At 44.0% G+C, this 26,949-nt stretch overlaps 1 protein-coding gene and 1 non-coding gene across 5 annotated transcripts in view; one reads left to right on the top strand and one right to left on the bottom strand.

Annotated features, from left to right (window-relative positions):
- Nucleotides 1–26,949, bottom strand: part of LOC145509345 (suppression of tumorigenicity 18 protein-like) — a 230,319-nt gene that overhangs the window by 6,067 nt on the left and 197,303 nt on the right. For all 4 annotated transcript variants that reach the window (XM_081497961.1, XM_081497960.1, XM_081497959.1 and 1 more), the window contains 8 exons: nucleotides 20,283–20,528; nucleotides 13,199–13,314; nucleotides 9,186–9,248; nucleotides 8,369–8,437; nucleotides 7,834–7,896; nucleotides 7,652–7,732; nucleotides 6,051–6,272; nucleotides 133–221 (listed from right to left, as the gene is read on the bottom strand). In XM_081497961.1, the coding sequence (XP_081354087.1) occupies nucleotides 133–221; nucleotides 6,051–6,272; nucleotides 7,652–7,732; nucleotides 7,834–7,896; nucleotides 8,369–8,437; nucleotides 9,186–9,248; nucleotides 13,199–13,314; nucleotides 20,283–20,528 (949 nt within the window). The remainder of the gene's footprint in view (nucleotides 1–132; nucleotides 222–6,050; nucleotides 6,273–7,651; nucleotides 7,733–7,833; nucleotides 7,897–8,368; nucleotides 8,438–9,185; nucleotides 9,249–13,198; nucleotides 13,315–20,282; nucleotides 20,529–26,949) is intronic.
- TRNAG-CCC (transfer RNA glycine (anticodon CCC)) lies at nucleotides 5,079–5,151 on the top strand. The gene has a single exon. It is a non-coding gene; the product is annotated as a tRNA-Gly (tRNA).

The following is a 26,949-nucleotide window of genomic DNA, read 5'->3' as shown; positions in this document are numbered from 1 at the left end:
AGATTAGTTCAAATTTCAGGAAAGCATCTTTCTTGCCTGTTCAAATAGCACTTCCAGCATGGAGCAGGGTTTGGATGTGGGCCCCTTGGGGGGCCAAACCTTGGGGGTCGTGGCCCCGCCCTGTCCTCCTACCTCCAGATGCTTTGACCTTGATGGTCATTAGTTCTTCGGAGACCTTGCCCTTCTTGATGGCTTGTGCATTGAGAGGACATCCGGACAAGCTGTGAAAGTGAAAATTACACCAATGGGTGAAACCCATACTATTCCTTAGAAAAATTAAAATTTTGTATTCACTACATACTCTTTAAGTCTTTGCCTGCCTACATTACATTATAATCTGCAGTCTCTGTGCAGAAAGTAACAGTATCTCCTAAAACAAAAGCAGTGAAAATGAAAGTTGCTCAGTCATGTTCAACTCTTTGCAACTCCATGGACTATACAGTCTGTGGAATTCTCCAGGCCAGAATACTGGAGTGGGTAGCCATTCGCTTCTCCAGGGCATCTTTCCAACCCAGGGATCAAACCCAGGTCTCCCACATTGCAGGCGGATTCTTTACCAGTTGAGTCACAAGGGAAGCCCAAGAGTACTGGAGTGGGTAGCCCATCCCTTCTCAGACGGATCTTCCTGACCCAGGAATTGAGCTGGGGTCTCCTGCATTTCAGGCAGATTCTCTACCAGCTGAGCTACCAGGGAAGCACACAAATAATGTAAAATGTTTTGTATTTTTTCTTAAATCAAAATACAAATAGCTACTGTTGATCATTATCATTTAATTTTTTAAAAACATCACTATTTTGTATTTTTGTGTCATTTTTTTCTTTTAGCAGTAGTTACTTTATTTTCTGTAAATGTAAAATTGTACCTATATATTTTGAATAAGATTTGCTCCAAATTAGTCAAAATGCCATGGATAATAAATCTAGTTCTTTCTGTCTCTATACACACTGTCATCAGATCTTCACAGAATGACTGAAAATAATACAAGCTCAAAATAATTATCCTACCCCGTGATGGCAAATTCAGTTTGGGTAAGTGAAAGTTTTGAATTTACTCTTTAATTTTTCTTAAAAAAATTGTTTTGTTGGAGTATACCTGTTTTAGAATTCTGTACTATTTTCCGTTGTACAGAAAAGTGAAGCAGCTATGCTGTAACTTTTTAAAACATCATTTTTCATTAAAAAATCTCTTTGTTGTTGTTTAGTTGCTAAGTCGTGTCCAACTCTTTTCAACCATGTGGACTGTAGCCCGCCCAGCTCCTCTGTCCATGGGATTCTCCAGGCAAGAATACTGGAGTAGGTAGCTGTTCCCTTCTCCAGGGGATCTTCCCAACCCAGGGATCGGACCCACATCTCCTGCATTGGCAGGCAGGTTCTTTACCACTGAGCCACCTGGTACCTGACAGGAAAAGAAAAGGAGGGGCTGCAGGTATATTTAAGTGTCCTCATTGATCACAGTGCACTGTCTTGTAGACTGTTTATACATCTTTTCTACAAAGCTATTCCATTCAGGCCTGCTTCTTTCATCTATTTTATTTAAATTGCACCAAAATGATAATGAAAACATTGAACAAAACATGTTTTCTTTTGGACATGATGAGATGATTTTTTGTTCTAAGCAGCCATTAATTTTTTGTCATTTGTTATATTTTTGGATCAACAATTTTAAAATAAAATTAAAAATTATAATAACCATTGAAAATATTTTTTCCCACAGAAATTTGATTATGAATTATTCATGAAACAATAATTTTCCATCCAAAGATCAGGACATTGGTAGAGTGAAAGAGGATATTTCTGAAGCAAAGCCCTTAGTAAATGCTTGTAGAGTGCATGCATTTTTAAAGAATTCAAAATAATTATATATTAAGATGATATGAAATAAAACAATACTAGATATGTAATACTACATGTAAAAGGAAGGCTGTGTGGTTTTCCAAGACTTGATAAATTATGATATTTTACACAGGGAAAAGCAGAAACTGAACTGTGACCATGATATTCTGTTTTGGAAACAGCTCACGTAAAGAGTGGCCTCAACTGGCACAATGTTGTAAAGCAATTATCTTCCAGTTAAAAAAAAGAAAGAAGATGTGAAAAAAAAAGAGTGGCCTCTATAAGCTGCATTATCTTTCTTTCTTTTTCTGGGAAGTTTTTGTAAGTTTGTCTTGTTTTATGTCACCTATTGTGTTCTGAGAAAAGGGTCACAAACAGGATTATTGTCTAGTTGGTAAATGGGACTTTAAAAGTGACCTGTGGGAGGCTGGTAACAAGATGGATGTTAACACCTCCAGAGAGTTCTCTGACTCTACCCTTGAAGGTCTGGGTTATCCAGACAACACGGGGTGAGGGAGCGGTTGTGTGGACAGTCAGTGAAGCCCCACAACCGCGGGGCTGACATCCAGTAGAGTTCACGACTCCGGTCTAAAAATGCCACTGGGGACTTCCCTGGTGGGCCAGGGGTTAAGAGTCAGAGCTTGCAATGCAGGGGGCATGGGTTCCATCCTGGTGGAGGAACTAAGATCCCACATGCTCGTGGCAGGGCCAAGAAAATTTTTAAAAATGCCACTGGGTATTTTGTATCTCCCAGGATATGAAATAAATCCTAAATTTAAGAAAACTGGAGCTTGAAAATATTTTTAAAGTTCCTGTTTCTTTAGAGAAGGCCAGGTGCTCCACAAGGCTCAGTTCTGTTGCTCAGGGAAAGGGGAGGTTGGCTGGCCGTCACCTTCAGGGTCTGGGCTATGCGTTGTAAAGGCAGGAAAGATGCGCTTTATATGGCTTGGTTCACAGTGCTATTAAAGTACAGGAAGGCAATTTTAAACGATTTCTTTGTCTGCCCTGCTGTAATGAAATTGCAGGCGACACATTTGTGTGAGGGACGTCCCCCTATAATATATTTATAAGTTTCAATAAAATGACAGTTACATATAATAATAAATGAGTTATATTTAGTCCCAGGACTTCTGGTTTTCAGCTTCGAACATCCATGAGTGTGTGTGTGTGTTTGTGTATTTAATACAACACCATTCATCACCTCAGTTGCCGTTCTTTCAAAGTGGAGGTTTGTAACATGAAGACGCAAAGCAAGGTTGTAAAGTAATTAGCTTGTAACCCTGATGCTGAGAAAGACTGAAGGCAGGAGGAGAAAGGGGTGGCAGAGAATGAAATGGTTGGATGGCATCACTGACTCAATGGACATGAGTTTGAGCAAACTCCGGGAGATAGTGAAGGACAGGGAAGTCTGGCATGTGGCAGTCCATGGGGTTGCAAAGAGTCAGACACAACTTAGCGACTAAATGAAAACAACAAACACAGTGCTGACGTCATGCACAGGTAACCGTCCTCTAGGCAAGTTTCATAATTATTCTCGTTTTGCTGAATCTTAAATGGGAAAAGTTACAGACCGTGCCTTAGAGGATGGCCAAGATAAATCTGCAGGAGTGTTTGTCTGGTGGTTGGAAGTAGCCAGGAAACACCAGGGATGGGCTGGTACCCAGCTCAGGAGAGGAGCTTTGTGTCCTGATGCTGTGAGCTGTGCACAGGGGCAATTCTTGAACTTCCCTGCACAAGGATTTGTCTGTCCACGGAAGCAACCATAGTGCCTGTAGCTCATGGGGTTTGTGAGGGTTTAAAGGAATAAACAGTGTGAGGAACTTAGTTGGAATAGGCCTTCTGCCAGGACAGAGCAACCTGGATAGCACCTGGCCTTTGGCAGAGATGGGAAAGACAACCGAACCACGTCAGGATGTTAGGGGCAAAAACAGGACAGATAAAGGTATATTGTAGATCAGTAGTGTGATCCCAGTACAAGTCATTCCCACTCTAATGAATTATTGCATATCTGCACATATATTAATACAACTGTACAAAAGGGAAAGGAAATAGTCTGTGTCAAACACTTATTATGTTCCAGGCAATAAGCTAGGCATTTTATTATATTACTTGTATGAAATCCCATACAGTGTAAAAGAAAGGCATTACACCTCAAAGAGAATTTCCCCAGGTGATGTTCAGGCTCTCTGAGTAGTAAGACTGAAAAGCAGTGAAATCTGAATTATTCATTTGTCTAAACTCTTAATTGTTTTTCTTCTATAAAATAATATCTCTGCATTAATAGTGCAGCCTATATTTTTTGAGCTCCTAATTTCCTTTTTCATATTATGAAATAAACGGTCTGTACATAGATACACACAATGCATATCTGCAGCTGAAAGAACAGCCTTAGGGGGTTTACTGTGCGTTTACCTGCAAACACAGAACACGCTTTCAAGCCTCACCAGCCCTGTAGCAAGAGCTGTCTCCCGGCCCCCAGAGATGGCCACTGACTCCAACTATAGAGGAGTAATTACCTGGCTCTTTAAAAATGGGATTTTGCTACGTGTTTTTTTCACTTGGTGGAAACAAAATCACACCACACGTGTCCCTCGGCACTGTGTCACTCAGTAACTGCTCCAGTCCTCGAGGTCCCTTCAGGTCCACACAGATCAGCAGCCCCGCATGTGGAACCACTGCTGTTTTCTGTGCTTCGCGGACCATGGTGGGGGGTGGGTGGGTGGGGGGAGCCCCGGCCTGGAGTCGGGGGAGCAGACCTCCTGGGACACATCTGTCTCTGGCTCCGGGTTCAGGAGTGTCTCTGGGGCTGAGTCGGGACCTGGATGGCAGGGCACCCTCGCTCACCTGCCCCATTACACCTGATACATCAGCTTCCTGACACAGTTCTTCCAGCTCCTTCTCCTGCATCCACAGCCCTGAGGGTCCCTGCACCCTCATCAGGCCTTGGTGTCATCACGTAAGACTACCCGGGATTTTACAGAGAATTCTATCTGAGGGATGCACTCACCACTGTCCAGCATTGATGTTTCATTATTGATGTCAACATGGATATTACAGGCTCTGTGATAAGCAAGCATGGCCACTGTGGAGCCTGTGTGCCACTGGGCTCACCTGATTTGTGACTGTCCTTTCTGAATAGGAAATGATGGTGCAGACCCAGCAGAAAACAGTGTGCGCTGCTATGAATGTGATCAGGCATCTGAGAACCATCAGAAAAGAAACCATTGGAAGAGTTCAGGGGCACTTCCCTGGTGGTCCAGTGGCTAAGACTCCGCACTCCCAATGCAGAGGGCCCGGGTTCAATCCCTGGTCAGGGAACTAGATCCCAAAGGCCGCCACTAAAGATCCTGTATGTTGCAACTAAGACCCGGCACAGCCAAATAAATCATAAATAATAAATAAACGTTAAAGGATAAAGAGTCCAGGTTCCTCCACAAGCAGCTGTGACTCTCGGAGAATCTCATTTCTTAATACACGGACATGCACCTGGGAATGGAATCAGCTTTGCTGTGTTTGCCTCCTGCCCATGAGCAGAGCGCTGAGAAGGGCCTAGTGCCAGAAGAAGTGTGCAGGAACCCTCCAGGTCCTCTCCTTGAGGTGGAATGAGGACGACACCTGGGCTAGGATCAGTGCTCCTGGCCACGGGCCGGGGTGAAATACACACCACTGAGTGAAGAAGGAACTGAGTACTTGGGAAGCTAGAAAGGCTTTTCTAAACCTCTCTCGCCCTCTGTGTACTTAGCAGTGGCTGTGTCCTTTTCTTTCTGGCTGCTGGGGACGAGTCACAGCTTCCCAGCTGCAAACTATCTACCATTTGGTCTGAAATGGAGCCAGCTCGTGAACAGAAGGGAATGACATCAATGAGTAAAGTGAAGCTTCACAACCATATGACATCAGAGAGTCGTTGTCACCACCCAGAAGTAAAACAAACCCTTGAAAGACAGAGCCATCCAAAAAACAGTGGCATGAGCAACATTTTAGGACAAAAGACACAAGCACTGTTTCGAAAATACCTGAAAATCAAGCAGCGAATTTCAGAAATAGAGAAAAGAACGTTTTTCATCTTTCAAACTGGTCTAATATATCTCTGGAAAGACTTATTGCTTGAAATCTAAGGCGCTCATTGCTCGAACATTCCTGACCTTGGAGGTCTCTCCCCCGCCACCCAGCAGGTGACAATCAATCATAGCAACCACATGACAGACAGCAAAGCTCACCTCCTGTGGGTGACGAACACGTTGTTGACGTGGCCCAGCCCATTGCAGCCTGGCAAGGGGCAGTGGGGAAGTTCCTGTTTGTTCAGTTTCCAGGAGAGGGGTGCCCCATTGAGCGGGTTCTCCTTCTGTCTCTTAGCAGCCAGGGGACATCCAGACGCAGTGCGGTGGGATGTATATTTACCTGATATGTGACCTTGGCCATCACACCCAATCACAGGGCATCTAGAAAGACACAAGACAGTCATTAGCTGCTGGGGGAGATGAGATAACAGGTGAGGCGCTGTGACCGAATCAAGGAGGCGATGGTGAGTTCGAATCACATAGGAATCAACTGAGGGTGATGACAGGGTTTACCAGATGTCTGGTAGATGCTGTCTACCTTCAACCAGAGAGACAGCAGGTCCTGGCAGTGACAATGGTCCCCAGGCTCTGAGCTAAGCAACTGTCGTGCATCTTCTGGAGGAGACAGTTGTCATTCCATTTTATCGTGTCATTGTGCCAACTCCCTTCAGTCATGTCTGATTCTTCCTGACCCTATGGACTATAGCCCACCAGGCCCCTCTGTCCAAGGGATTCTCCAGGCAACAATACTAAAGTAGGTTGCCATGCCCTCCTCCAGGGGATCTTCCCAAACCCAAGGATCGAACCCACATCTCTTATGTTTCCTGCATTAGCAGGCAGGTTCTTTACCACTAGTGACACCTGGGAAGCCCATCCAGTGTTATAGGTGGAGACAATGAGATTTCGAGAGCTCAGGGAACCTGCCACTCAGTTTACAGGGAGTGGAGGCAAGTTTGTGGCCACATTCTCAGCTTCGGAAACAACCAGGGAAGCACCTGGTTACTGGTTACATTGCCTCCAGACAAAGACTGAGGGTCTAAATGTTAACAGCCTCTCCCGCATCACAGAGCCCATGGCTGAAAAAATGGGAGATTTGGTTTCCAAATGTCTAAGTGTTGCATGCTGCAGAGCAAAAATTGGTACATTTCCACACTTGTCTCTGCATCCATCACCCAAGTGAAAGTGTTAAAGTGTTAGTCTCTTCAGTCGTGTCCGACTCTTTGCAACACTATGGACCGTAGCCCACCAGGCTCCTCTGCCCGTGGGATTCTCAGGTGAAAATACTGGAGTGCATTGCCATGCTCTCCTCCAGGGCATCTTTCTGACCCAGGGATGGAACTCACATCTCTTAAGTCTCCTGCATTGGCAGGTGGATTCTTCACCACTAGTGCTACCTGGGAAGCGTATCACCCAAGGCTTGAGGCATATTTCTCAGAGAATGGAATTCAGTTTAGATAAAATTGCATCTTAGGCAGAATGGAAGTTCCAGGAGAGGTGCAGCCACATCGATGACACCTGGGCACATCCCCAGGAGGCTTCCTTTTGAAACAAACTGAGAAAATAAACCCCCCACTCCTTCTGCAGCATCTGAGAACCGAGCGAGCAGAGGGGGAAAGGGGAGGTTTCCTCCAGCCCCTGATCACTCTGTCTGTGCTGTTCCAGTGCTCGTGATGCTAGGTTCCCAGCCACCTCCCAACCTGGATCCCAAGTCCTGCCCACTGACCCTCGCAAGGCTTCTGCCCCGAAGCCAGGTCGCTTACTTGAGTTCAGGGTCTTCCTTTTCTTCCTTCGTAGGAGTCACCTTGACACCACCTTTCCTGGCACGAGGGCAGCCGGACAGGCTGAAACAGGGACCCAACAAAGAGCAAGAGAGAAGCGTGTGATCTCACAGCATGCTGCCGCCCCTCTGATCTCCATCTCAGGGGGCAGGGGTCTGTCCTACCTGCGGTGGGAGGCATAGTTTCCGGTCACGTGCCCTGAACCATCACAGCCTGGGGTAGGACACCTGGAAAAATGAAAGCAGAGCTGGGGCCCCGTGGGCTTGGCAGCACAGCCCAGAGCCAGGTTATTCAAAAACAGGATGAGCCAATTTTGGGGGGCTCTTTTTGCTTAAATACAACTGTTTTGGGCTAAGAATCCATTTTTAAAAAGGAAATGCTGATATGTAACTACTGCCCAATGCTTGGGAGAAACCGTATCTGTTGTTATCCTGCACTCTTCTTTTCTTCTTTTTAAACCTTATTTTCGAATAACCTGAGATTTGACCCACAACTTACCACTGGGCACCTGTCAACATCATGCAAAGTTCTCATCTTTTGCTCAAGGCCAGTAAATGAACTAAACTAAATTTCGGGGACTTGGTTTAGTTGTGGACTTTTGGTGACAGGTTATGTGGTTGTGATTTACTGAGGTGCCATCTGCCCCTGGTTAGGACCACCCTGGCCAGACATGAGTGCGGAGGCTGGGTCCACACTTACTTGAGCTCCTGAGAGTTGGCTGCCATGAGGGATTTCAGGGTCTTATCTGCCAGGGGACATCCAGAAACACTGAATAGAGAGGAGAGAGGCAAAAACAGAGACGTGCTGCCACACGCAGGCCCGACCCGGGGGCAGCCTCAGCTTGTGAACAAACCCATGTTCAACCCATGGACAGGGGTCTGGGAAAAAGGACCAGCTCTGAAACTGGGTTTGCTGCTCTAGCTGGATCAGGCTTTGGACACCTAGACTACTTCTCGTAGACTGTGGTTTGCTATTTACCAAGCCAGGGGCTTTACCCAGGGACACCCAGACCCTAGTGATGACTGGCCCAGAGAATCCTCTGTCTGAATCCTGAGGGATGGTGCCAGAGGGACAGCGAGCCACAGAGTGACACAGGAGGGTGGAAGGGCCAAGCTCCCACTATCTGCTCCGCTGTCTCTTCAATCTTGCACCAGCCGCCTGCCCCGGGGAGGAAGTCCCCACAGCATGAAGGGTCAGCCGAGTCACTGCTGTCCTACCTAGGTTTCATGTAAAGCTAAACAGGACCACAGCCTGAGGTGAACCCTAACTTCTGGGTTGTAGCCTGCACCACAGGATCAGAAAATCATTTTTGATCAAACAAGCATAATTTCTTTACAACATAAGTAGAAAGACTGAAGATTTAAGTTAGCTTTCTTTCTGAAAAACAAAATTAGCCAAACACCCAACTAACTCAGCCTCCAATTTCTGAGGGAGAGAGTGTCTTTCTAGAAGGGGTGAGGACAAGTCCTTGAAGAGGATGGGATGATGGAGCCTGACCGGGCAGGCGGTGAGCTACCTGCGGTGAGATGCGTAGTTGCCCGTGACGTGGCCGCTCCCATCGCATCCTGGTGTCGGACAGCTGGGTCAGTAAAAGCACAGAATAAGGATTAGGTGCATTCACGAGGGCGTTGGCTCAGCCTGATTGGTTATGAATGTGGTAGCTTCTCTTTTAAGACCAGTTAACACATGTGAGATGTGCAGAAGCTAAAGGAACTAAAGAACTAAGGATGTAGCTTTATAAGGACCCGCAGATTCGCTAAGAAGAAACTTGTATGGGCTTAGCTGCTCAGTCATGTTCGACTCTTTGCAACCCCATGGACTGTAGCCCGCCAGACTCTTCTGCCCATGGAATTCTCCAGGCAAGAATACTGGAGTGAGTTGCCATTTCCTCCTCCAGGGGGTCTTCCCAACCCAGGCATCAAACCCATGTTTCCTGCATTGGCAGGTGGGTTCTTTACTACTGAGCCACCTGGAAAGCCCAAGAAGAAACTTATGGTCCTGAATTATGAGTTTCCAGCTTTGTGTCAGTTCTCTGATTCAGAATGATGCCAGAAAGTGATGCTAAAATGTGTATTCTGGTGATGGGTGAGAGTCAACAGTCAATGCTGTTCTATTTCTTTGAAAATACGAATTAAAAAATAATTATTATAAACCCATGCTTTATCATGATAGCAGCTCTTAGGAATACTGGTACCAACTACATCACATATTTCAGAAAGTTTTGTAAATTTTTAAAGAGAAAGATAACGTAGTAGCTTCATAAACATGTTAGAAATCACCTGAAAAATATCTTTGAAAATACTATCTATGGCTGACATGTAAATTGACATTTCAGATGGGAAAGCTGCTGACAGTACAGAAATAGTTAAGAGGTTTAGTTAATAAAGCTTGTGATCAGTTTTACCCTAAGGTTTGAACCCACCAAAAACACTCACGAATCAACAACCTAAGCAGTAGTCTCTCCCACCTATCTGCCAGAGTCTGTCCCAGGCACTTCATTCATCTGAGAAGCTGGTCACATTCTGTGTATCTTATGCGTGGTTTAAAAATAATGAAAGAGGATAGTTATCCTGAACAGGTTTACTCCCATAGTTAACAGCTATACTTTGGTTTCTCAGCCATTTATTTTTCTCTGACACTGCCAAAATGTTGCTGGGGGTGAGCAGATTGACCCCAACCCACTCAGTGGTCTTTATGACGGTGCCAATAATCAGAGGAAGCATCAGCTACAACAGTCCTGCCTTCTGATATTCTAGGCACCCTGCCTTATGGAGAGGTTTACCCATGTGTGGAATCAGACTCTGTCCCTTTAGAGGGGTATCTGGGGATAGTCTTATGACATTCAAGATTTCTGAAATGTCACCTTCTCAGTATATTTTTCCTGTAAGCTACTTTCCAATCATTCTCAGGTACTCTAAAGAAACCATAAGGGTAGAACACCTCCATCTCTCGGGAGATGCCTAATTGAGCTAAAGCAGCCAGCTCTCTGTCCACCACCTTCCTAGACAGAACATCAGGAAGGAAAATTCAAAACTACAAATATATGCAAACAAAAAAAGAGAACAACAGTTCACATCTGAGCTGAGTTATCCCGCAAGTGCCATTCGCCTGCCCAACAGAGAAACAGTCTTTTCTGATCATTATGCAGCTGGAATAGTCAAGAGTGTGAGGGATGGCTTATAACGGCCTGGGAATTCCCACTTTGGAAATACATCGCCACCTGGTGTGCCAAAACAGCATTGCGTTTATTTTATTTCACTTTAAATTTTATTTCTATTTTTTAATCATCCTTATTAATACTGCCAGGAGAGGCAAAGAATTGCCAATGATTTTTATACCAGACAGTGATAAATTACTTAGAAAGTATAATGATAAAGCGTGCATTTACGAAGTATAATGATAAAGCGTGTGTTTAAATAGTGGCTAATTATTTTGTTTAAGCTTTGTGCTTTAAAGAGGTCAAGCAATAAAGCAAAGGCTGAAGGAGTGACAATAGTAGGAAAAATTTATGCTTTGGGCTCTGATGGCTGGGTTAATTTACAGGTCTTCAATGAGAAATCTTACACAGTAACATGTGCCAGTTGGGTGATATGTTCTGGGAAGATTTGCAAATGAAAGTGTCACAGTTTAGAGAAAGGAAACCAGCTAGTTCCCTCAGTAAGTGGCGTTCAAAATCTAAACAAATTTATGTTGATTCCATAGCATAAAAAAATCTATTCTAGCCAAACAGTTTCTGGTAAGCAATTAAGGTACATTTACCAGTTAGAAACATAAAGCATAATAAGGACTGGGTGAGCTGTTTACAGAACCCGTGTGTGACACAGGTTTGTGGGAGTGTGTGGTACCCACCCCAGTGCTCACTTGCCCTGAGACAAGAGGAAAACCACAAGGCCTCTAAGGAGTTCATTTCCTAGGAATTCATGACTACGTTCTGAAAATCGGTCACCACATTTTCGGAGCCCTTTCTCTTTGCACCAATGAGAAGGGCCCATGACAAAATAATCGCACTTCATTTTTCTGTCCAACATGGTGATGCAGGTTAATCATCAGTTTTTCACACTACATTTAGTTTGAAACAACTCTGGAAATTTCCAAAATCTGCCTTCAAAGGATAAACATTGGCTCTTTTTGAGAATCTTTGAGATAATGGGCAGAAACAAAATCCATTCAAAAATTTTAGAAACTTGACTAGCAGGCCATGAGGACGTAAGTATATGGCTGCCCAGGTCACCTCCCAGAGGGTACAGTGCTTAGTGACGCTCAGGCATCAGGAAACATTATTCTTGTAAGGGAACCCGATGCTTGGGCATTCTGCCTTTTCTGCTCTGACTTTTTTGAACTTCCTGTGGCATTTGAAACCACCAAAGGCCCAGGTGGGAATTTTCTGAGCTCTCAGCTCCCATGACCATCACTTTCCTCTTTGTCCCCAGGTCTGTATTCTTTGAGTACATCTCTGTCCCTCTCAGGTCCCAGCAGGATGCATGCTCTCGAATTCTGGGATGAGCACTCTGTACCCTTCCTTTTATATGTCTTCCCCAGAGGCACCATCTCCCAGGCCACATCTCACATCTGCATCTCTAGTTAACATTTTAGAAGATCTTTCTGACCCCAGACAGTCCCCCACATGCATACAGCCTCAGAAGAACTCTGCACATTGCTCTTCCCCAAATAGCCCAGCACTAGCTCACGTTTCTGCTCAAACATCCTGTGGTCTGTTCATGGAAAACTTGCAACCAGGCCATATTCTCAGGGCCCTTGTCCTGCCCCTGCCTTCTGACCCTTTTCTATCTCTCTCCAGGCCGCCTGGTCCTGGGACTCAGCGTAGGGCCTTCTGGTCCAAGCAACCCTTCCTGATGAACAACCCACTGCAGCTTGACCAGTACTACCTGCCTGGGTCTTTCAACTCTTCCTGAGTCACAGAACTCCTTGAGAATGTAACAAAACCCAAGAACTCCCTTACTAAATAATACTCTGCAGGAAGTTTTAAAAGTTTCTGGGCTTCCCTGGTGGCTCGGACGGTAAAGAATCTGCCTGCAGTGTGGGAGACCTAGGTTCGATCCCTGAGTTGGGAAGATCCCCTGAAGACAGGAATGGCAACCCACTCCAGTATTCTGGCCTGGAGAATACCATGGACAGAGGAGCCTGGTGGGCTATAGTCCTTGGGGTCACAAAAATGTCAGATACAGCTGAGTGACTAACACTCATACAGCCTATCTCTAGCCCTAACTTGGCTCCTCTGAGGTTAGGGAATGTCAGATTAAGATCTCTGATCAGAACATAAACATTTCTAATTGTTTTGCATATTTTGTTTTTCAATTTGACTTTTAATTCCCTTAGCACGAGATCAAGTCATGCACTTTTTTTCATAATCCTCTTAGTTCTGAGCAGAGGTCTAGGTACACACAGAACATTTAACTATCGGTCAGTCAAAATTGCCCTAAAACAGTGCCAAGTCAGCTCCATAAGCCAAGGTGTCATTACTCAAGGCTTTGATCAGGAGTCTCCATTCTAGAACCACAGGTCACTCACGTGATGAGTTCTTTCTTGAGATCTCTGGTGTGGAGCTTGGGTTTAGGGCTTGGTATGGAGGCCTCTCCAGGGAACTTCTTTTCCTCTAAATTTTCTAGAGAGCTCACTGGGTCTTTCTGGAAAAAAAAATACAGAAGCACACAAGGTATTAGGAAACCCCGGAAAAACAATTGTATTTGAAGTCATCGGGGTCAAATCTGAGTTTTGGCTTAAAGACTTAGATGACATCCCTCACCAGATTTATACACAAAATAAATAAGGTAATAAGGGTACACCCGGACTGCCATGGACCTTTATCCTTGGTAAAGAATGAAAAATTATAACTCGCAGGCACAATTTTAAAAAGTTCACATGTTGGCAGATAAAACTACAGAGGAATTTCTTGAGCCATGTAAATAAGTTAATATTTTAATATATTAACTTCAATATATTTCAAGTTTTACAGTATAATAAACATTTCCTAGATAACATAGAAATAGTTCTTTATGTACATAGCGTGCGAGTGTGCTAAGTCACTTCAGTCATGTCTGACTCTTTGCGACCCCACATACTGTAGCCCACCGGGCTCCTCTGTCCTTGGGATTCTCCAGGCAAGAACACTGGAGTGGGTTGCCATGTACACAGCAGTCACTGGTAAAACAAAAGAAATTCTGCAAAAAATGAATCACACAAATTTTTAAATAGAGAATGAAGAAGTAAATTTAGCTTATTAGAATGTCCTTCCTGATATGCAAAGAATATTTAAACTATTTGCTTAAATGCATAGTGGCTGAGTCCACAATGTCTAGGCAGCATTTAGCTTGATTTTTCTGGACACCTGTTTTTAGTCTCACATCAATCACTTCCTGTTTTCCTTAAACTACCTCTTTTGCTACGTTGGTTTTTTTCTCATGTTTTTACTTTCTGGATGGACTGTCTTGTTGAATTATCATTAATTTTCATGGTCTCCTTTTAAGCTTAGTACTAATCCTGATTTCATAAGGAGATCTCATTGATCCTTTCACATCACTTATTTACTATCTGATATATTATTGTCAGACAACTAATGATGGTTTCACTCAACCACATAATTAGTTTACTTTTATCACTAAGCTTATATTCAGTAAATGTAATACTTTCTGGATTTAATATTAAAATCAGATTAACTACTATTTTAAAAAAAACTGTCTCCTAATTCTCAAAAGTATTGATCCATTTAAGATGAGAAAACAATTTTGAGTTATTGAAGGCAAATCTCATTTAAGTCTCATGGACATGATATTGCAAGGGTAAATACAATTTTAATCATTCTGAGTTGACACTCAAAATCAGTGGAAAAACAAAATCTCTGGATTTTCCCAACCTAAGAAAAATTCTAAGCCTTGATATCCTTTATAAAGGCAAACGTAATTTCCTTCATTAATTACTTGGATAATAGTTCAATCGATTATTTTACACAAGACCACACAGTGGTGAAAACATGTATGAATGACCTCAAGGAACATGATCTTCAGAGCAAATTAGTAAAAACCTGGTTTGGTCTAATTTCTTTTTTCATATTATTTTTAATTCTGAGTATTCCATTTTGAATTATTGATAAATGTTTGAAACTAGTAGCAGAAAATCATATACCACTAAAAAACAAAGAGAAATGGGTGCTTGATGATCGCTGTTTATTAAGGTACAAGGAGAAGGGTTATTTTAATGCTGCTCCTGTGTAATCTATAGAAAACAAGTGAATGATGTTTATCCTTTTTACATTTCACAATGTGACTAGAGCGAAGCAATTACTAATTATAAGACCTTAAACTGGATATACTATTTTTTAAAAAATATTATTTGTTATTTATTTGCTGTGCTGGGTCTTCATTACTGCCTAGGCTTTTTCTTTAGTTGTGGCGAGCAAGGGCTACCCTCTAGTTGCGGTGCATGACCTTTTCATTGCAGGGACTTCTCTCGTGGAGAGAAGCTTGTGGAGCACAGGCTCTAGGCACACAGGTGCTTCAGTAGTTGCAGCTCCTGGGCTCTAGAGCACAAGCTCAGTAGTTGTGTCACAAGAGCTTAGTTGCTCCGAGGTTCGTGGGATCCTCCCGGACAAGGGATCAAACCCATATCTCCTGCATTGGCAGGTGGATTCTTTGCCACTGAGCCACCAGGGAAGCCCCCAGATACACTATTATCTATTTAATTTGGAGGTGCCTGGATTCAGCTTGGGTAGTGTTTTCCACTATAATTCACAAAACATTTTGGCCTTTTGAAAGCGGATACAAATGTATATCCAATGACCTCTTCTGCTAAGTTGATATTTTTTAATGCTTTTACTCACTGGATGGAATTGCTATTAATTGATCCAAAAGCAATGTTGGATCATTACTTTTTCATGGCCTTCTTTTCAGTTTAGTACTGATCCTGATTTCACAAGGAAGACAAAGAACAGACTTTGTTTTTCTGTTCAGATGCTAGATTTTTCACAAAAATGGCATAAAGCAGAGAAGAGCTATTTTATTATTTTCTTTGTGGTAGAAATGAGCAAAGTATCTCTAAGAAGGCATGGACATTTACAGATGAACATATAAAGGTTATCAGCAGAGATATATATTGCAGACAGCATATATATTAAAATACAGGTGACCCTCATTATAAGAATGTTTAATTTTGTTACAGAAGCATTGTATATCATATAAACTCCTAAACTGCATACCATAAAAAATGTCAACATCATTTGTCAGATTTTCTTTTCAAAATTTATAGTATCCTTTTGAAAATAATAATTTATATTGGAGATACATAAGAGAAAATGTGGCATACATATATGTGTGTATTTAGAGAGTGCATGGGTGCGATGAAGTTCCTTTAATGTACAAATAAGAGTTTATATTGATTTTAGTAAAAACCAGAACATAATGAGAGCATGAATAACAGATAATAGCATCTGGCACTTTTAACATCTGAAGTCTTTGGAGAACTGACAGTTGAACAAAACTGACAGCTCTAGTTATTTCTCAGCACTTTCCTTTCGAGATAGTTTGAGTTTTTTCCAGATTCAGGATTTTTTTTTTTAGGGGGCATCTGGACAGGCTATTTCACTGAGAGAGACAGACAATATTTTCTGAAAATTACCACCAAAATTAAGCAACTGTTGTGCATATGAACAAGATAACAATGAATTAGAAATAATCGCCCAGTTTCTGGTCATGGGTACAGGCGTTGAGTGTCGTGTGGGGTGGGAGGTGTGAGAGGTATGGGGGGTGTGAGGTGTGGGGGGGGGTGGTGTGTGGTGTGAGGGTGTGGGGAGTGTGTGGTGTGTGGGGTGCAGGGGGCTGTGGGGTATTAGGGTGTGTGGGGTGTGGGGAGTGTGGGGTGTAAGGAGTGTGTGGGGTGTGTGGAGTGTGTGTGGGTGTGTGGGATGTGTGGAGTGTGTGGGGTATGAGGGTGTGTGGGGTGTGAGGGTATGTGGAGTATGTGGGGTTTGGGGTATGTGGAGGGTGTGTGGAGTGTGTGGGGTGTGGGTATGGGGTGTGTGGAGGGTGTGTGGAGTGTATGGGGTGCAGGGTGTAGGGGTGTGTGGGGAGTGAGTGGGTATGTGGGGTATGGGGCTGTGTGGATGTAGGGTGTGAGGGTGTGTGAGGGGGTGTGAGGGGGTGTGGAGTGTGTGGGGTGTAGGGGTGTGTGGGGGTATGTGGGGTGTAGGGTGTGAGGGTGTATGGAGGGTGTGTGGAGTGTAGGGGGTGTGGGGTGTAGGAGTGTGTGGAGTGTAGGGGGTGCGGGGTGTAGGGGTATGTGGGGTGTGAGGGGGTATGTGGAGTATGGGGCTGTGTGGGTGTAGGGTGTGAGGGTGTGTGAGGGTGTGTGAGGGGGTATGGAGTGTGTGGGGTGTGGTTATAGGGGTGTGTGGAGTGTGTGTGGAGTGTATGGGGTGTGGGGTGTAGGGGTGTGAAGGTTGTGAGGGGTATGTGAGGTATGGGGCTGTGTGGGAGTGTCCCAACCCAGGGATTGCACCCATGTTTCTTATGACTCTTGCATTGGCAGGTGAGTTCTTTGCCACTAGCTCCACCTGGGAAGCCCAGATGTCAGATACTTGGGTTGCAAGTTGTAGCAGTGAGCCTGCATTAGCAGACCTGAAGGAAGTAAGCCGCTCTGAAAAGAGCAGATGTCTAATCGAAATGACCCATCTTCCCCATGACTGCGCTGGGACATCAGCTCCATCAGCATTAGATAGGAACGGACCCCAGACGAATCCACAAAGCTGCCCAGATGACTCCTCACATTTTTCTAAAGAGATAATATTTGTTATGAGACTTCACTTTCTGCTGAGTGATAAGAAGTACACACAGCCAAGGAGGTCCTCAAGGTACCTACTCGACCCCAAGTGGCAGGAGTGTCCCAGAATATAAGGGGTACCCTGCAGACATTGCTACAGAAATTAGCTAAGTCATGTACAACTCTTGCAACCCCATGGGCTGTAGCCTGCCAGGTTCCTCTGTCCATTTCCAGGGATTTTCCAGGCAAGAATACTGGAGAGGGTCGCCATTTCCTCTTCCAGGGGATCTTCCTGACCCAGGGATCAAATCTGCATCTCTTGCGTCTCTTGCGTCTCTTGCATTGGCAGACAGGTTCTTTACCACTGAGCCATCAGAATCTACGGCAAATGACACAAAGACCCTGAAAGGGAGCAAGAACCCACTTTGCTTTGTTACTGGTGGGGACTGGACCAGACGTCTGACTTTGTGCAAGCAGAAAGGAGATTTGTGGTGAACAGTGACCATGGCCAGTGTACAGTGGGGTTGCAAAGGTGAGAAAGAGAAAGTCCAAGCCCCCAGCACATGGCACCAAGCCTCTCCAATGTGGGGGGTTTCATCCCAGCGGACTCACCCAAGAACAGGGATGCAGTAATGCTCACTCTGTAAGGGACCATCCTCTGTGCCACACATCTTTGACTGGACCCCACCTCCAGGTCTCATAGCTGGGAGTAGATGCCCTCCATTGAGAATGGTTTAGGCAGGGGACTGGTTGGCAATAGGGGGTCTCCTGGACTGGGGGTGTCCCTGACTCAGGAGAATCACCATCCTTGCTCTCATTCAGGTTGTGCTTCCAGAGGATCCACCCCCACCACCTCATCTCCACCTCGGACCCCAGTGTGGAGTGATGGCAAGTGTGAATGTGGGCACATTTCTGGATTATACAGCAATGACATAAACAAGGTGTAACTTTGGGGACTTTGCACGAGCTCGACTGACCAGGGAATGCGGAGGAGGACAGAGACACATGTTCACCAATTCTCAATCACCACCTGAGGCAAACCAGCTTCTTACAATTTGCAGGGTCTGTTTTACATTAAAGTTGAATATGTACGATTTAAGGAAGTTTTTCTAAAGTAGTGTTATGATAGATTAACTCAAACCATCCCTAAATACTTGGGTGAACTTTTAAAAGCCAAGCAGAAGGACTGTGACTAAGCCCCACATGGCAGAGCCTAACCTGCTGCTGTGGGAGACCCCCACCTTCCTGGGAAGGTGTGGCTGGTGGTGATGGAGATGCAGACCTGCCTTGGGTCCTGGAGGCTCCTCCAGCCCCCCATCCCCAGCTACTCTGCATGCCTACTCAGCTGCTCACTCATCCAGGAGCTTGGCTACAGGTTGGTCCTCCTACCAGACAGGTGCCCTACATCCTCGGGACCAGTCTTACTGGACATGGGGATGCCTGTGAAAGTGCGGGAGGGGGAGAAGGGAGGGAAGGAGAGAAGGGGAACAGGAAACACCCCAATCTTGTGATCACTGCCATTGACACTGACTCATGCCCAGAGATGTTAAGGAAGATGTTAAAGTCACACAGGGAACTATACTCAGTATTATGTAGTAGTCTGTAAGGGAAAAGAATCTGAAAAAGAATACACACACACACGTATACATGTAGAGTGAGTAGTGTTAGTCGCTCAGTTGTGTCCGACTCTTTGTGACCCCATGGACTGTAACCCGTCAGGCTCCTCTATCCATGGGATTTCCCAAGCAAGAATACTGGAGTGGCTTGCCATTTCCTCCTCCAGGGGATCTTCCTGACCCAGGGATAGAACCCTGGTCTCCTGTATTGCAGGTAGATTCTTTACCATCTGAGCCACCAGGGAAGCCCATGTATATGTATATATATATGTATATGTATATGTATGTGTATCTGTATGTGTATGTATATGTATATGTATCTGAACACTGTGCTGTACTCTTGAAACTTATATGATATTGTAAAACAACTATACTTCAATAAAAAATAAAGTATATGCTAAAATCAAATTAGCCTTCCTCCAAAGTCTCTGAGCTTCACAAAGCTGAAAAAGGGGGATGATGCTTACTTCCAAATGTCTACTTCAGTTCTTCAAACGTGTCAGCTGGCAAGCACCAAGCACCTCCCTAGGACAGACAGAATCACTTGCAGGAAAGCTGGGGTCACATGTGCAGTGACCCAGAGTCTAACCAGTGGAGGGTGTGGCCGTGAACTCTTTGGAATGACACTGAGTCAGGGCTTATCAGACCCACCCGGGGGCTCCAGCCATGAGAGGAAGCTGATGGCTTCCTGCACAACATCTGACTTCCAGGGTGATGCCACTTCCAAGGATAACCCAGCCCACAACTCTGGGGTTGCCACAGCTGCGACACCCGACAGCCAGGATCAGTCCTTGGACTACAGCTCTGCACATAGGGATGCCCACACCATTCCTCCGTGAAACCACAGAAGGGAATTTGACAAGAAGCATCCTTGTACAGATTTGCCCTCGTGTTCCAACCTTTGGTGCAGATATGCGTGGGCTCATGGCTCACAGGCTGCCATGTCCCTAGGATAGATGACACCACCTCTCAGCATACACAACTCAACCTTTAACGATGATATGACAGACTCTAATGACATCTCGTTTAAGGCAAGGGGTGGGAAATGTTGAATTCATTTGTAAATACCTCCTGAAATTTAAAATCATCGCTTTACCAAAATTGAAAACCAGCTACAGAATTACGTATTATCTAAATAGGATAGTGAGAAATGGTGCAGGAGGAATAAGTGGACCATGCTCTCCGATCACACTCTGTCTCCAACTTATTGATTGACACTGGAACAGTACCTCTTTCTCCTCTTCCATCTTCCCGTGGGCTTTGCTATAGTTGATGGGTGTGTCCCAGCCCTCGTGGTCACATAAGGCCTGGTAGAAGGCAGCGTTGACCAGAAGGCTGCTGGTTTTGAACGGGGAAGAGGAAGCGGTTGGAACAGAAGGGTTAGTGGAAGTTAGGGGTGCGGCTTTGTCCAGGGTTCGAGTTTTTTTCATGCTTAAGTCCAACGTGCCATTCTCATCCACTTCTATCTCGGCCCCCTGTGTATAACAGGACACACACAAAAAAACCCATGTAAGCAGTTTGCAGTGGTAGCCTGGCCATGTGGGGCTTTTAAGGGATCATTTTAAATGCAAGCTTTTATGGAAGTATATCTGATTTTAAATCTCGCTTTCTGATTCGCTTTGGTTAATGTTCAATTCTTAGGCAGACTTTTCAGAGCAGCCCCATTAGGGAGTTTCGTGTTTCTGGGTTTAAGCAATGTAAGCCTAAATATAAGTAAGATAGTCCAAATACTAAATGTACTGGCTAAACCTATTTTATCTTTTTTTTTAAGTTTAGCTTTAAATCTTCCTTTCTAGTTTGCAGAATTATCACTCCCAATTCATCCTTTAAAGCATTAACACTGGAGTTAATAAAGAGACACATTATCCCCCTCCCAACATGAAAAACATGCAAAAAACAACCAGCTGGGAGAGAATTTTTATTGGGAAATATTAGAACCATATTAGATTACTGTGACAGTGACATTTTACCCTGGGTGACTTGAACCAGAAAAGCTTGGTTAACTCGTGGGGGGCAGGTTGAGGGGAGGTGGGCAGTGCAAGCCTAGTTCCCCCTCGGGGCCGTGAGGTGGCAGCTGGCAGCATGACCAGGGTGGGGGTAGGAGGTTAAGTTCTACACTGAAAACTCCAGAATAAAGGTGATTATTTTCCAGATACTCAGTATGAGACTTTAATTCTGCCTCACGACATTTCTCCTCGGGAGACCTTGGCAAAGCTTCGTTTTGTTTTTAAGGTTCAAGTGCCAACAAGGTCCCCATGCATCCTGGCCCTTCCACAAGTCACGTGCCCGAGGATGGCGTGCACGGTCCCGAATCGTCAACGCTGCCAGACAGTAACTCCCAGCATGCTCGAAGAGCGAGCTTGTTACCCTCCTAAGTGGGTCAAAGGAATACTTTCCCGGTGTTCTCATTGCCATCCGTCAATTCACAATTAACTTCTAGACAATGTCTCTCCTCTGTTCCTTTTGGCTGGAAAAGCAGGAGACTTCCCTGAATATGTTCCTAAGATCCCTAACAGTTACTTCCCAGGGTTTTATTTTAACCCCCCAGTTACACTCTGCCCTTACCCTCTCCCCAACATTCCCACTGAGATGAGATCCACTGTACTGTTGCTGAATTAAGAAATAAAAGCATCTCTTCTGCCTGCTTGTTTTACCTGCGAAGTTTTTGTTCTCAGTCTCTCAGGTAAAGATGCTTTACGATATCTATGGGAGGTAAATACACTTCTAATGTATTTGTACTAAGATGCTTTCGTCCTGTCTTTCTGTCCTTTTTAGTAAATAGTTTAATCTCCTGTGATAGTTTTAAGCCCTGAATTTCACAGTAGAGCTTATCCAGGATAATAACTTAGTAACCACCACATCTTATGCCATCTGTATAATATCAAATACGTTTTTATACCAGCATTAATAAACCTTAGTTACAAAAATCCAAGATATTAACCATATCTGTGCTGCACACTCTCTCCATGATACAATGCAGTCTGCCACAAGCACATCAAAACAACTTTTGGCTTCAACGCTGATATGTAACTATAGCAATGAAACAGAGCTATAGCAATCAAGTTTAATGGCCAATGTAAAGTAAAATGCTAAATATTGTAGTTGCTGACATTTTTTTCATAAAAAAATAAAAAACTTGGGTTAAGACTGCACAACCAACATTCACATAAAATTCCAGACCTCTGTGACAGATGGCTTAGGAAAAAGGAGCCACGTGACTGGGCTGCAGCGTTTTATAGTGCAAAACCCATAAATAGTGCAGATTCGAGCTTGCTGAAAAAAAAAATACCAACTACTCCAAGACAACACTAATATATATTTTAGTTTTTACAGGGAAAAAAACAAACTTCCAATGAGTAAATGAGAAAAAAAAACAGAGATTCTCAGAGTTGTTGTGGTTGTACATCTTGAGTAATCATGGGCTGATTGAAAAAAAAAAATCATTCCTAATGCTTGAAAGAGGTGGTTTTCTGTGCCCCGCGCCCCAGCCGGCTGCTCTGAGCACCTGACCATGCTGAGGAAGGGGAGGGCGGGTAGCAGGCGGCCATGCGGGTACAGATGGGCTTTAAGTGAGCTCACAGATGCACTCGACAATTACACACAGCACCAGAGAAGGGCCCCTCTCTGCCCATGGATGGGTGGATCACACGTTTACTGCATGGATTTTATTCAGAGCAGTATCAATAGACATCATTTCTCTCTGTGCTTGAAGCTCCACATGGCAGGGCAATGAGGAGGGGTTGGTGGTGGTGGGAGAGGCCATAGGAGGAGGAGAGGACAGCCCTACCCAGACGGGGACCCCCAGCCCGACTCCTAAGATGCTCATTTCTCAAAGGGCTGTTTTAGATCTTATTTTAATCGTTTGAATTTTAAGCTTCTTGAGTCTGGTCTAACACTGCTCATATACTCTCCAACCTGGGAGCAACATCAGTGACCATGTAATTCAGCCACTTGTGAGTTAGAGATGTTCCCTGTGATGTGCTGATTCTCAAAAGGATTGAGAAAGCATGTAACATTTTCAAGCCACTATATTTAGGGCAAAAGAAAATGGAAAAATCTAGTGTCTCTGCCTTCAAGAAGCTTATTTGATACATATAGGACATTTTTAGTGAAATAGACTATAAATTGTTATTTTAGTTTATATAATTTATATATAACATTATACAATTATAAATTATTATTCAGCTGAAAGTTGAGGTGATTATCTATTAGAAGCCTTATCTGTAGTATAAAATCAGTAGTGACTCAAATGTGTGCCAACAGAGGGACAGTATTACACTGCACCTATTAACTGGCACATTATGTGATCAGTAAAATGATAATTTCAAGGACTTTGTTACAACAGGGAAAAGACTTATGCCACTGAAAGCAGGAGACAACCTGGAATTCTGGCTACACTTACAACTCGGGAAAATGGGGAGAAAATCGTTTTCTGAAGAAGAACAAAAGGGAAAACACAGAAATTCTTGTGAGGATAGGCTAAGGGCTCTTTTCCTTGAAAATTTCCCAGGAAAATGATAATATTATATTGTTTCAATAATAAAAAATTATCTTACATTCAAAGATGGTGACAAAGTAAAGAACCAAAACTGTAATTTTACTTTAAATGTTCTGATTATGAAGAGCATTAACTTCCAAGAAATTGGTAGAATAAGATAGCCTTGTTTTCCTTATTTGGCATATTTTCCGTTGTTAATAAGAAGAGGTTGAACCACCTCCTTGTATTGTGACAGGGCTAAGGCGAGTGCAAAGGGAGGGGGTCTGCAGATGGGTTTCTGTTCCATCTCTCTACTGAGGCTCTTCTGTTCCTTATTCAGGGGGTTTGTCTGGGGAAACATATTCCTCATGTTGAAACATCTTCCTCATGTTGAAACATGTCTTCAAAGCAGGCGGGGTATTGAATACAGTTCACTGTGCTATACAGAAAGTCCTTGTTAACAATACCCTGCCTACTTGGAAAACATGTTTCAGAGGACAAGTGTGTATATGTTAATCCCAAGTTATTTATAGCACAGGGAACTCTACTCAATAATCTGTAATAATCTACATGGGAAAAGAACCTGAAAGGAATGGATATATGTGTATGTACAATTGAATCACTTTGCTGTATATCATAAACTAATACAACACTGTAAATCAACTATAATATAAAATAAAAATTAAATTAAAAATCTAATTAATATAAAAAAATAAAATCCTCTTGCCTATCCCCCAAAAAAGGTAGGCAAGGTACTAACAATAAACAAATGGGGACTTCCCTGGTGGTCCAGTGGTTAAGACTCTGTGCTTCTACAGGGGGTATGGGTTTGATCCCTCGTCAGGGAACTAAGATCACACATACCTCAAAAAAGTAAATGAATAAATGAATAAAATAGATGAACTGAAAACATCTTATTCTTACTAAAATAGCAATTAGATATTAATTACTATTAAGAGTATGACTTGTGAGATATACTAATACAAATCTTGTGATGGAATTCAGAAGAGATATAAGTGACTGAAAAAAGGTATAAAATTAAAGTGTTGTTGTGTTAGTCGCTCAGTCATGTCCGAATCTCTATAACCTCATGGACTGTAGCTCACCAGGTGCCTCTGCCCATGGAATTGTCCAGGCAAGAATATTGGAGTGGGTTGCCATTCCCTTCTGCAGAGGATCTTCCCGACCCAGGGATTGAACCCATGTCTGCATTGCAGGCAGATCCTTTACCATCTGAGCCACCAGGGAAGCTAAATTTATAATCTTTTCCCCTAAATCTTTGTCTGACACTTGAAGTCACAGTGAAAACTCTTGGTAGACCAGTAGTTTGTACACCAGGGAATGATAAATTCATCAAAGAGATCAAAAGTTAGGCATGAATTCAAGTTTTATCTCCTACAGTCGTAGCTGTGCCACTTAGGGGCAATTATTTAATATCTCTGCACTACTTCATTCACCCAGAAAATGAGATACCATTCAAGTATTCTTGGACTTCCCTGGTGGCTCAGATGGTAAAGAAGCCGCCTGCAATGCGGGAGACCTGGGTTCGATCCCCGGTTGGGAAGATCCCTTGGAGAAGGGCATGGAAACCCACTCCAGTATTCTTCCCTGGAGAATTCTGTGGACAGAGAAGCCTGGCAGGCTACAATCCATGGGGTCGCACAGAGTCAGACACGACTGAGCGACTAAGCAAACAGCAAATCATTATGGGCAGAGGGCTCATTTACAGTGCGTGGCACATAGTAGGTGTTCAATAAACAACACAACTGATAATGACCATAATTTGATTGGGTTTTTGGGCTCTAAGAGACCTCCTTAAGCTGTTCTACACGGAACCAAAGAGGTGGTTTCCCCACACACATTGCTGGTTCCCTGAGATCCTGACTACAGTCCCTCAGAGCAGTTCACTCACATTGTGCAGCAGCATCTGACTTCACATTAAAGTTACTGAAAAAGGCTGATTTTGGATTCTAACCACCCCCAGAGCCGCCGGGCTATTTCTGAGAGAAGGCAGCAGGAGTGGCGATGTGATAGCGTGTTGTTTCTCGGCCTTGTTCAAGCACAAAACAGACTTTGAACTTTAAACATTTCAAGCAAATGTCAATTTTTTGTTTTCTTTTAAGGCACACTGCGCATATGCCACTTTGTCTAAACAGGTGGGGAAAACACCAAAACAAACAACAGAACACTTGGCAAGCGGCAGCGATTGGGATAAAGATAGACTGTGTGCCTGTTCCTACCTCTGCTGACGAGGGAAGAGGAGGAGGAGGAGGAAGGTGGGGAGGAAGGAGGATGGAGCGGACTCTGCAAACCCTCGCTGCTCCCTCCTCCTGCTGCCTGGTTCTCCTTAGTCCTGTGCTCATCTCAGGAGCACCATCTCCAGACTCAAGGGGGAATGTCTGAAGCTGTGGTCCATCTAGGTTTTGCAAACTCACATTTATGTTTTGCAAATTCCACATGGAAGGGAAGAACAGGCTACAAATCTCAGGACCAAGGACAGTTCTAGTATCACATCGTGGCTCATTCTTCAAACAAAAGTGTCCGTAACCACAATGCTCTCCACTCAGTATTGCTATTACTAATTTTTCTCTTACTTGATTTCTCGAAGAGATACTTAAAACACCCACAGGTGATTTGGGCAGTGTGGACATGCTGTGTAAGTGCTGGATTGGATTTTAACAGAAGCAATTCTTTCTAAGATCTTCTTTCAGGATGTAGTGGACATGAGCTTGGGCAGCAACTGACAGCGTTTGCCCTGGCACCTCCACCCAGGGCTGGGCGGGTGTGAAGGAGGCGTGTGGGGTAGGCAGACTCTCAGGCTGAGAAACTCGGGAAGGAGAACACTTCAGAATGTTCATAACATTCTTCATTCTTTTTGGAAGAGGTTCTCTTGCCTCCCTGAGGTTTGCCTCTGCCCTCTTATCTTCCACAGGAGTAGGGATATTGCATATCACGAATTCAGATATCCTGCCAAACTTGGGGTGAGTTATGACTTTGCACATAGCTTGAAAGAATTTGTATTAGCCCTGATGAGTGGGTATGAAGGCAGTCTCAAGGTCAGTGTCCTTTGGCTTGATTTTAACAAAGTCATGCCCACATGGAAGATTCGTAACTTGTTCTCCTCTCGGGCTCTTTAAACAACTTCAGAGAAGCTCACTGGGGGTAGGAAAGGACCAGATGGAGGCAGAAGAAAATAAATCCTTTGTCAAAGTTCTGGTAAAATTCCCTACAGAGTCACCCATACCTCCCCTGGATCTCAGGAAAGGCCCCTCTGAAGACTTTGCTTTCCACCTACGGTGACCACTTTTTTCGTCCTTCTCTGACCATAAGCTCCTTGAAGGCAGGGTCTCTGAGGGACTCTACTCTGTTGGGCAGCCCAGCACCTACAGACTTTCCAGTTTTAACAGCTGAATCCTCCT

Source organism: Giraffa tippelskirchi, chromosome 6, assembly GCF_054371585.1.
Source record: "Giraffa tippelskirchi isolate mGirTip1 chromosome 6, T2T-mGirTip1v1.2.pri, whole genome shotgun sequence".
NCBI classification, from domain to species: domain Eukaryota; kingdom Metazoa; phylum Chordata; class Mammalia; order Artiodactyla; family Giraffidae; genus Giraffa; species Giraffa tippelskirchi.
This window is presented reverse-complemented; position numbering and strand designations above follow the sequence as displayed.